Here is a 12,080-nt window from a genome sequence, read left to right on the forward strand (position 1 = left end):
TCACCCGCAAAAATGCTGAGGGTGCAATCCAGTCCCTCATCCAGGTCATTAATAAAGATGTTGAACAACACTGGCCCCAGAACCAAGCCTTGTGCCACTCCACTTAAAACCAACCACCATCCAGATAATGAGCCACTGACCACTACCTATTGGGCCTGACCATCAAGCCAGCTTTCTATCCACCTTGCAGTCCAAGGATCCAATCCATATTTCCTTAACTTATGGGCAAGAATGTTCTGGGAGACTGTAACAAAAGCTTTGATGCAGTTAAGGCATATCACATCCACTGACTTCCCCATGTCCACAGAACCTGTTACCTCATCATAGAAGCTAATCTGATTGGTCAGGCAGTACTTGCCCCTGGTGAATCCATGTTGGCTACTTTTGATCACTTTCCCCTTTTCCAAATGCTTCAAAATGGATTCCCTAAGGATCCCCTCCATTATTTTCCCAGGGATTAAGGTAAGACTGACCAGTCTATAGCTCCCTGGATTGTCCTCCTTTCCTTTTTTAAAGATGGGCACTACGTTTGCCTTCTTCCAATCATCTGGGACCTCTCCCTACCTCCAAGAGTCTTCAAAGATAATGGCCAAAGGTTCGGCAATGACATCTGACAATTCCCTCAGTACCCATGGGTGCATTCAATCCAGACCCACGGATTTGTGTACATCTAGTTTTTCTAGACACCTCAGAACTTGTTCCTTCCCCACTGATGGCTGCCCTCCACCTTCACAAACTGCATTGTCTATCACCGTAGTGTGAGAGTTGACTTTGTCCGTGAAAACTAAGGCAAAAAAAAGCATTGAGTACTTCAGCTTTTCTTACATCATCTGTCACTAGGCTACCTCTCTCATCCAGTAACGGCCCTACACCTTCTCTGATAACCCTCTTATTGTTAACATGCCTGTATAAACCCTTCTTGTTACTCTTCACATCCCTTGCCAGCTGCAGTTCCAATTGTGCTTTTGCTTTCCTGATTACTCCCCAGCATTCTCCAGTCATATGTTTATACTCCTCCTTAGTCAACTGCCCACATTTCCATTTTTGTATGCATGGCTTTTGGCTGACTCAGGATTTCCCTGTTAAGCCAAGCTCGTTGCCTACCATGTCTGCATTTCTTACTATGCAGTGGAATGGTTTGTTCCTGCATCTTCAGTAAGAGTTCTTTAGAATACTGCCAGTTCTCTTGAACTCTTTTCCCCATCATCTTCATTTCACAAGGGATCCTGCTCATTAGTTCTCTCAGGGAGTCGAAGTCTGCTCTTTTGAAATCAAGGGTCTGTATGTTACTGCTGACCTTTCTTCCTTTTGTCCGGATCCTGAAATATACTCTCCCATGGTCAGTGCAGCCCAGGTTTCCACCCACTTCTATTTCTCCTACTAGTTCTTCTCTGTTTGTGAGCAGCAGGTCAAAGTTGTGATTTGGAAGCTTCACTTACCTGTCTGAAGAAAGCCTCATCTACTTCATCTCCTTGATCTGGCAGTCTACAAGATACACCAACTACATCACCTCTGTTACTTCCACCTCTAAGCTTAACCCAAAGACACTCAACTGGATTTTCTCCCTCCTTACACTGGAGTTCTGAGCAATCATACTGCCTCCTCACAGAGAGCACAACTCGTCCTCCTTTTCTCCCCATCTGTCCTTCCTAAACAGTTTATAACCTTCCATGACCATGCTCCATTTATGCGAATGGTCCCACCAAATCTCTGTTATTCCAACCACCTCATACTTCTTGGACTGAGGTGGAGATGGACGTAGGAGATGGACATGTTGAGAGTCTCTGGGTTAGACTAAGGGGGTAAAAAACAAGGGTGATGTCCTGCTAGGAATCTACTACAGACCGCCTACCCAGGTGGAAAAGATAGATGAGGCTTTTTTTAAACAATGAACAAAATCATGCAGGGCCCCAAGATTTGGTGGTGATGCGGGACTTAAACTATCCAGATGTATGTTGGGAAACTCATACAGTGGGCCACAGACTATCCAGTAAATTCTTGGATTACACTGGAGATAATTTTTTATTCCAAAAGGTTGAAGAAGTTACCGGGGGAAAGCTGTTCTAGATTTGATTTTAACAAAGAGAGAGGAATTGGTAGAGAACTTGAAAGTGGAAGGCAGCTTGGGTTAAAGTGATCATGAAATCATAGAGTTCACAATTCTAAGGAAGGGAAAACAGCAAAATAGAGATAATGGATTTCAAGAGGGCAGATTCTGGTACACTCACAGAGCTGGTAGGTAAAGTCCCATGAGAAGCAAAACTGAGGGGAAAAACAGCTGAGGAGAGTTGGCAGTTTTTCAAAGGGACATTATTAAGGGCCCAAAAGCAAGCTATCCCGCTGCGTAGAAAAGATAGAAAATATGGCAAAAGACTGCCTTGGCTTAACCAGAAGATCTTGCATGATCTCAAAATATAAAAGGAATCATATAAAAAAATGGAAACAAGGACAAATTACAAAGCATGAATATAAGCAAACACCACAAGAATGCAGGAGCAAGATTAGAAAGGCTGAGGCACAAAATGAGCTCAAACTAGCTACAGGCATAAAGGGAAACACAAAGGCTTTTTATAAATATATTAGAAACAAGAGGAAGACCAGGGACAGGGTAGGGCCATTACTCAATGAGGAGGGAGAAACAGTAACAGGGAACTTGGAAATGGCAGAGATGCTTAATGACTTCTTTGTTTCAGTCTTCACTGAGAAGTCTGATGAAGGAATACCCAACATAGTGAATGCTAGTGGGAAAGGGGTAGGGTTAGAAGTTGAAATAAAATAAGCACAAGTTAACAAGTTAAAAATCACTCAGAAAAATTAGATGTCTGCAAGTCACCAAGGCTTGATGAAATGCATCCTAGAATACTCAAGGAGCTGATAGAGCAGATATCCAAGCCTTTATCTATCATCTTTGGAAAATCATGGGAGACAGGAGAGATTCCAGAAGACTGGAAAAGGGCAAACATAGTGCCCATCTTTAAAAAGGGGAACAAGAATAACCCAGGAAACTACAGGCCAGTCAGCTTAGCTTCTGTGCCAGGAAAGATAATGGAGCAGGTAATTAAAGAAATCATCTGCAAGCACTTGGAAGGTGGTAAGGTGATAGGGAACAGCCAGCATGGATTTGTAAAGAATAAATCATGTCGAATTAATCCCATATCTTTCTTTGATAGGATAACAAACCTTGTGGATAGGGGAGAAGCGGTAGATGTGGTATACCTAGACTTTAGTAAAGCATTTGATACAGTCTCACATGATATTCTTATCAAAAACACTAGGCAAATACAATTTAGATGAGGCTACTATAAAGTGGGTGCATAACTGGCTGGATAACCACTTGGGAAGGAACAATCAGTTTCACACATACAGAATGGGGAGAGACTGTCTAGGAATGACTACAGCAGAAAAGGATTAGGGGTTATAGTCGACCACAAGCTAAATACTAGTCAACGGTGTGATGTTGTTGCAAAAAAAGCAAACGTGATTCTGCGATGCATTAACAGGTTGTTGTCAGATGCCACCAGCGTGGTGCTCTGCTCTCTCCAGTGCTGGTATCACTCAGCTGCGTGCGTGTGTTCCCTCCGTGTGCTGCCCCAGGTCTGCAGATAGCTGACACAGCAGACCCGAAGAGAACCCCCAATGACCACAGAGTCTAGTAAGGTGCGAAGGCACGTTGGCCAGGTTTATTGCCGTATTGGACACAATAGTAGTTCCCTGTAGGCTTCTCAGTCTAAGTCAGGGCATACTACAAATTGCACCCACGGTCAATGGACTCGGCTCAGTCAGTGGTGGGACCTTCCACTGCCCCCTCGGCCGGACCCAGACCACATCCCAGAAGTACATTCTTATACACAGGTACAAATGATTCACACATCACTCCTGACGTATTGAGGTACAACCCTTCTACATAGTCAGCTGCCGCCTCTCACCTTGTACATGTTGGTTCGAACAAAACAACTCTATCCATCATATTACCCTTCTGCCCCTGTCATTGGGATGGGTCGGCCTGTTCTTTCTTATCTGTGGAATGTTCCAGGGTCGGGTGTTCTGGTACCATGTTCCTATTTCAATATGCTAGGTAGATATGTTTATGCAACATCAACCCTCTTCTTGCCAACTTATGTGAGCCATGCATTCCTTTAGCTCACAGCGGCACTTTGCTTTCTGTTAGCAAAGTTTTGACCATTACTTTGGCTCAGGCCTAAGGCCTCATATTGGGCCTGTACTTACTACACAGGTGTGTTGTGAACAAGACACAATAAGTCATTCTTCCGCTCTACTATGCGCTGGTTAGGCCTCAGCTGGAGTACTGTGTCCAGTTCTGGGCACCACAGTTCAAGAAAGATGTGGAGAAATTAAAGAGGGTCCAGAAAAGAGCGACAAGAATGATTAAAGGGCTAGAGAATGTGACCTATGAAGAAGGCTGAAAGAATTGGTCTTGTTTAGTCTGGAAAAGACAAGATTGAGGGGGAGACATGATAGCGGTTTTCAGGTATCTAAAAGCGTGTCATAAGGAGGAAGGGGAGAGCTTGTTCTTTTTTGGACTCTGAGGATAGAACAAGAGGCAATGGGCTTAAACTGCAGCAAGGGAGGTTTAGGTTGGACATTAGGAAAATGTTCCTAACTATCAGGGTGGTCAAACAGTGGACTAAATTACCTAGGGAGGTTGTGGAATCTCCATCGCTGGAGATATTTAAGAACAGGTTAGATAGATGTCTATCAGGAATGGTTTAGACAGTACTTGTTCCTGCCATTGGGGCAGGGGGCAGGACTTGATGGCCTCTCGAGTTCCCTTCCAGTCCTGGTATTCTATGATTCTCTGACCGTGCCAGGGAATTCTTCCAGTTTGTTCCCTAGGCTTCTGGCATTTGTGTACAAGCATCTTAGAGAAGTAGCTGATTGGTCCACTTTATCCTCTTCACCCAGGAAACCCATTTGAATATTCTCTCCTCCTTCCCCACTTACCTCAGGGTTTGTGTCACTGTCCCCCAGATAACCTAGTTTAAAGACCTCCTCACTAGGTTTGAAAGCTTGCCCACAAAGATGCTCTTTCCTCTCTTCATTAGGTGGATCCCACCTCTTCCCAGCAATCCCTGTTCACGAAAGATAGTCCTATGGTCAAAGAAACCAAATCCTTCCCTGCTAAAACACCTACACACAACCACGCATTTACCTCTGTGATTCGACGATCCCTACTTGGACACCTTCCTTCCCCAGGGAAGACAGACGGGACCACCACTTGTGTTCTGTATTCCTTGATCTTCCTTCTTAAGGTTACGTAATCTGTTGTGATCTCATCAAATTTGCTCTTAGCCATACCATTTGATCCTACATGGAGAAGTAGGAAGGGGTAATAGTCTTCAGGTTTAACGATTTTTGGCAGAGACTCTGTAATATCCGGGATTCTAGCTCCCGGCAAACAGCAAACTTGCCAGGATTCTAGGTCTAGACGGCAGATGGATGACTCCATCCCTCTTAGGAGGGAGTCCCTGACCACCAGTCTTCTTTTCTTAGGGGTAGTGGTCATAGAACCCCTATCCCTAGGACTGTGCATCCCATGCCTTAGAAACCATGGGGACTCCTTCAATCCCTGTGAGGTATCAGCCCCAGTTATCTCCACTGTATCACCTGTGGAGAGAGGCTGAAAGCAATTACTCAACTGCACAGGAATTGGAGAGACGTGAACTGGTTTCCTCCTCCTGGAGGTAACATGCTTCCAGTTCTCCTCCTTGTTTTGAGCAGCTTCCTGTTCCTGCAGTATTATCTGTTGCTTTCTATCCAGAAAGTCTTCACCCTCTCTGATGGACCTGAGGGTTGATATTTGTGCCTCAAGTCCTTTAACCTTCTCCTCCAAAATGGCTACCGGCTTGCACTTAGGACACAGAAAATCCCTTCTATCATCCGGGAAGAAGACAAACATGACACGTGCCCCATAGGTCAGAACAGCAGACCTCTCACCAGTCACGTCACTGTCCATTTTTCCCTTTTCAGAGGGATCCCTTATTTAAGAACATAAGAACGGCCATACTGGGTCAGACCAAAGGTCCATCTAGCCCAGTATCCTGTCTGCCGACAGCAGCCAATGCCTGGTGCCCCAGAGGAGATGAACCGAAGACAATGATCAAGCGATTTGTCTCCTGCCATCCACCTCCCACCTTCGACAAAAGGCTAGGCACAATTTGTTTCTAGTGCTGCCTTGAAGGGCACAAGAGAAACATCGTATGAGAAAGGGAAAACTGATAAGGGGCTCCCCCTAAGGCAAACTCCCTGTTAGCTGCTCCTATTCGCTGCTCCAATACCTCTGTATATCTTCACATTGTTCCTCTTACCATTTCTCCTTATCCTTGCTGGCTGCTTTCCTTACCTCATTGCATTTCATCCTATATTGCTGTTCTGCCATCTCAGAAACATCTCTTCTGATCTTCAACACTCTTTTCTCTTGAACCAAATTCAGTGTGTTCTGGGTAATCCACTTCTTACTGATCTTTTCTTCTTCTGGAACAGTCTGCTCAATTGCCTCTTCTATAGTGATGGCTATCCCTGTGACTCTCTGATCTAGGTCTTTCTCTGTGGCGATATTCTTTATCGCCTCTTCGAGCACTGTTCTGTATGCATTATCTGTTTCTTCCTCACATAGCCTCGCCACATCTCTTCTTTTCTTAAACTGTGTCTTACATTTTCTTTTGAGTTTTATCTTGATGTTTGCAATCACTAGGCTCTGGTCTGAGTCTATATCTGCTCCTTGGAAAGTTCGGCACTGCTGTACTGACGTTATCCATCTTCTTCTTATCAAAATCTTATCTATCATGTTTTTGGACTTCCTGTCATTCAATCACCATGTCCACTTCCTACAGTCCTTTTGTTGGAATCTTGTGTTGCAAATCACCATCTCGTGCTCTGTAGCAAACTAGCAGTTTATCACCTTGTTCATTTCTTCCTCCATATATAAACCTTCCCATGACTCTCTCCCAACCTTCACTATCTGTTCCACCCTTCGCATTCCAATCTCCTCTGATGATCAACACATCTTTCTTCGGTATCTCCTCCACCATCTTTGTTAAGTCTTTATAGAACAGCCCAGTCTCTTCCTCTATACTGTCCGACATGGGTGCATATGCCTGAATGACTGAGATGTTGAATGGTTTTGCTTCGAATCTTGCTACCATCATTCTTGCACTCACTGGTTTGTATCCTAATAATATTCTTCTAGATGTTTTGCTAAGAAGGAATCCGATTCCTGCTTCATGCTTCATTTCGTTTCCTGACCAAATGACTTTGCAAAAGCATATCTCTCCTGATGCCGTCCAACACATCTCTGCTAATCGAAGTATATTGCGTCAGGTATATCTCCATCTCCTTCCAAAGCAGCTCTAATTTTCCATTTGCCCACAGTGTTCGGACGTTCCAAGTTCCAACAGGTAGCATATGTGTTAGGTGTAATTTTCTTTTGGTAGCCAACTTATCAACCCAACCCTGATCGCTCGATTGGTATCGTGGACCTTGTTTATCCGAGCAGTGTCTGAGCTGGCATCTTTTATCGTTTAGTTGTACTGGCATCAGATTTAATTTGTATTGTTGTTTGATGGTCAGCGCATTGACACTCATCTGACCAACCCTCCTCCTTCATCCAGGCTTGGGACTGGCATGGAGCTCGCAGAGGCTTCATGGCAGAGTTAACACAGGGCATGGAGCTCGCCAATTTCACATGCCAGAAGGACTCTGTGCCCTGGAATCATTCTGGGTGTCTGCATCATCTCTACTGGCTCTCCAGCCACTTTTCCCCTCCTTGAAAGTAACCCCGCCTAGGCAGAATGGTATGTCTTCTACCTGATAAGCCAACTAGTATTCCAGGCATGGGATTGCTATATACTTGCCCCCCACCCCGACACGTACTCTATAAGGGGTGTAATGGTGTGTGTATAAGGTTACTGGATGAAGGGCCAGTTGAAACAGTCCCTTCAGTGTGTTGCTTTTGGGGGGGGGGCAGCCCAATTGACTGATTGTGGGGGCCGCCCCCCACATTCTATTAGGGGTGTCATAGGGGTTCTGGATATCACAAACTATAATCTGTAACCTGACAACAGCAGGCCCCTGAAATCTTTGCCGTGGGGGGAGACTTCCTCCCAGCAACAGCCAGCCCCCAAAAATCTTTCCCACCTTTGGCACTCTCTCCGCACACAAGCCAGAAGATGCTGCTGTCTGGCAGCATGGTCTGCACTGCACCACAGGCACGTGCTTTTATTGGGTCAGGGGCCAGCCATGTGATGTGGTTGGATGCAGGATAGACCCTGACTGCATGGCCATGAATTTTTGTTTACTGCCCATGACCAGTCCATGACCTTTACTAAAAATACTTATGATTAAAGCATGCCCCTTTTACCTCTGTCCATTCCCTCATCCCCTGAGTTGGGGCTGGGAGTGAGGCCAGAGTTCCAGGAGGAGGGGGCCCGCATGGGGTAAGGGAACCAAGGTTGGGGCCACAGCTGGGTGGGGAACCAGAAGGGAAGCCTTGGCTTGGGGTTAAGACTGGCAGCTAGGGCAACAGATGGTGGCAGGACCAGCAGCTGGGATTGGAGTTTGGGGCTGTCAGCCAGATCTGGGTTGAGCGAGGTAACGCTCTCTCCCTGCCCCCCAAGAGGGCTGTCTTAGTCCCCAGTTACACTCACCAGAACATTCTTCCATTCCCGTGCAGGGGTGTGCACACTGCATGCTTTACACCTAGGCTGCCTCTTGAGCATGGAAGATGCTCCCTACAAACATCTGCAAAATTAACACATTGTCCTCCTTCAAATGCCTTCTTAAAAGTCTGCTGGGGAGCCTACAACAAACTTGACAATCTTTAGGCTTTTGGACTGCACACTGATACTACTGGCTTTTGGGCTGAACAATATGATTTCATTGTTTACTGGTATTCCCGTCTGTCAGTAATCCATCTCTCATCTTGTTTTATATTTAAATGGTAAGCTCTTCAATCCAGCATCAGTCTGTTGGGTTTGTATTTTGTGCATAGCACATAGCACAATAGGTTCTCGATCCACGATTGGGACTCACAGACACTATGATAAATATAAATAATAATAAGTAAGAGTTTGACCACAGATCAGCGTCCCATTATACCTAGACATTGCAAAGGCATAATGACAGAGAGGCACAGTCCCAAGCAGTTCATAAGTGAAGAAAAAGAGCAATGGATGGACATAATAAGTAGGGCCATATCAATTTCATGGCCATGAAAAAATGTCACAGACCATGAAATAAGCCTAGCCCCCATGAAATCTGATGTTTCCTTGCTCCTAGGAGTATCCGCATCAAAGGGGCGGTTTTTCTCGCTCCAACTGGGCAGTGGAGGGATGGGATTTGTCCATCTTGAGAAACCAGACAGATCCACCTCCAGGTGCCTCCCACTGGTGCAAAATGCTGTCTGGGACTGGGCTTAAGCTTGAATTTCCTGCAGCTCAGTGTGGGGCGGGTGTGCAATGCCTTCTGCAGCAGTGGAGGGAGTGTGAGAGCGCACACATGCGCAAGTATTGTCCCTCCCAGGACAGTCAGAACTACCAGCAAAGGACCCCAAGTTGTGGTGCTCTCAGCAGTACAGGGGAAATCAAACTCATTTCTACTTCTTGGAACCTTCTGTGGTTGCAGAATCCTCAGAGTACAGCTCTGAAGGCAGCACAGAAGTGAGGATGACAATCTCACAACCTCCCCACCACAGGATTGCAACCCCCACAACCACTCCCCATAAACACACACAATCTCTTCAGGTGCAGTGAACTAGGTGAATTTTGCAATGGAGGTTTGGACTGAGAGGAGGTAGGTGTGTGCCAGGGAGGCCAGAGAGGAGGAATTTGCTATGGCTGAGGTGTGGATGGCCAACACTAGGACTGGAGTTTGGCTATGTGGATGGAAAGAAGTAGTTGGAACCTGGAGATCCAGCACAGCTCAGTTTAGTAACAGAATCTGATCAAGGATGGGAGATGTTCTCCAGGAAAACCCAGAGAGCAAAGGGGTTCCATGTTCACATCGACAACAGTGTCTCCAAGAGGTGTTAGGACATATTGGCTACATCTACACGTGAAGCCTACATCGAAATAGCCTATTTCGATGTGGCGACATTGAAATAGGCTATTTCGATGAATAACGTCTACACGTCCTCCAGGGCTGGCAACGTCGATGTTCAACATCGACGTTGCGCAGCACCACATCGAAATAGGCGCTGCGAGGGAACGTCTACACGCCAAAGTAGCACACATCGAAATAAGAGTGCCAGGAACAGCTGCAGACAGGGTCACAGGGCGGACTCAACAGCAAGTCGCTCCCTTAAAGGGCCCCTCCCAGACACAGTTGCACTAAACAACACAAGATCCACAGAGCCGACAACTGGTTGCAGACCCTGTGCATGCAGCATGGATCCCCAGCTGCAGCAGCAGCAGCCAGAAGCCCTGGGCTAAGGGCTGCTGCCCAAGGTGACCATAGAGCCCCGCAGGGGCTGGAGAGAGAGTGTCTCTCAACCCCTCAGCTGATGGCCGCCATGGCGGACCCCGCTATTTCAAAGTTGCGGGACGCGCAACGACTATACGGTCCCTACTTCGACGTTGAACGTCGAAGTAGGGCACTATTCCCATCCCCTCATGTGGTTAGCGGCTTCGACGTCTTGCCGCCTAATGTCGATGTTAACATCGAAATAGCGCCCAACACGTGTAGCTGTGACGGGCACTATTTCGAAATTAGTGCCGCTACTTCGAAGTAGCGTGCACGTGTAGACACGGCTATTGTGTTACAAGAGTGAGAGGTAAAAGTCAGGGCCTGGCCACTTAACATCATTGTACCTCTCATAGGTTATTGCCAGTTCTGGTGTCCTGGCCAGATTTAGGGTAACTACTATTTGCCCACCCTCCTGAGATTAACAGAAACCTCAACCAGCAGGCAGCCTTCACTTTGCATGGAAACTACCACTGCCTGTGAAGCCATCCCTCCCTTGTGCACATGGGAGCCCTGGGGGTTGTACCTTGCAGACTCTGGCCACACGTGGGACCTTCACTTGTTCATAGAAGTCATACTCCCTGGCTGTCTCCGTGAAGAAGAAATAGATTTTATCATCTTCTCCATTCTCACTCCCTCTCAGGAAAGTGGAGCCCACAAAGTCAGGATCTAGGGATACAGGTGACAGACAATCACAACAGAAAATGATGTGTCTGAGGCTCAAATGCTGAACAATAAGGATCCCCTCCCTACCCTGTCCCTCTCTCCACCCCCACCCTCCTGGTGACTAATATTGTTTCTGGGCAAATGGGCCAAGATATTGATATCATCCCTACCAGGCCAGGTCACTATGAGGGGACAAGAGGAGGCAGGATTGACTTGGCATCTTCTCTTTGTGTTTTTGGCCACTGAAGTCTCCAAGCCTCCCACTCTTGTCCACATCAGCAACAATGGTGTCCCCCTTCTCTGTCCCAAGATCTCCAACAGCCTTGGTAAGGGCACCATCTCCATTGGTCACTCACCATTCAGCCAGGTCACCGAGATCTCAGTCCGGATACGCTCCTCAAGGTTTCCTGTTGCTCTGGAGATGATGGGCTGTGTCCCCAGAAAGTTGTTGACAGTCGCAACATACAAAACTCCATCTAGATATAGGTGACAGGTATGAAAAACGTGAAGAACTAATGTGCACTGAAGGGAGAAAGGGTGGTAAGCGGGGGGGTGCACCCTGGCTGAGCTATAATACAGAGCTGTACCTTAATTTAGAAGGAAAATGAGGCAAAATCAGGTTTTGATATATCATCTGGATGATATGAAGAGGCTGGATTTTGTCCCATTTTCCAATCAAGTTCAGCAGCTGTTTCAGCAGGTTAGTGGCTGCTCCTTGTGGCCTCAATGCTAACATGGTCATCTGTTATCATGAATCTCCTAACAGTCAGTTTACTGCACTCTGCCTTGTTCCAGCTGGCTCAATCACACACAAGACAGCAGAGACAAGGTTTAAGAAATTCAGGGTCTTGGGAGCACCCTGGGTAGCCTCAATCTGGGATGCTTAGGTCAGTGTAGTTAAAAATCATTTACTTTCAAACAATAAATCCTTCAGGATA

At 46.4% G+C, this 12,080-nt stretch overlaps 1 protein-coding gene across 2 annotated transcripts in view; it reads right to left on the reverse strand.

The window, feature by feature from the left end:
• The window catches only part of SEMA4F (ssemaphorin 4F), a 127,983-nt gene that overhangs the window by 65,669 nt on the left and 50,234 nt on the right, over positions 1 to 12,080 (reverse strand). For both annotated transcript variants that reach the window (XM_074992108.1, XM_074992107.1), the window contains exons 6-7: positions 11,499 to 11,618; positions 11,003 to 11,145 (exon numbers count right to left, since the gene is read on the reverse strand). In XM_074992108.1, coding sequence (XP_074848209.1) covers positions 11,003 to 11,145; positions 11,499 to 11,618 — 263 coding nt within the window. The remainder of the gene's footprint in view (positions 1 to 11,002; positions 11,146 to 11,498; positions 11,619 to 12,080) is intronic.

This window comes from Carettochelys insculpta, chromosome 4 (assembly GCF_033958435.1).
Source record: "Carettochelys insculpta isolate YL-2023 chromosome 4, ASM3395843v1, whole genome shotgun sequence".
Taxonomy (NCBI): Eukaryota; Metazoa; Chordata; order Testudines; family Carettochelyidae; genus Carettochelys; species Carettochelys insculpta.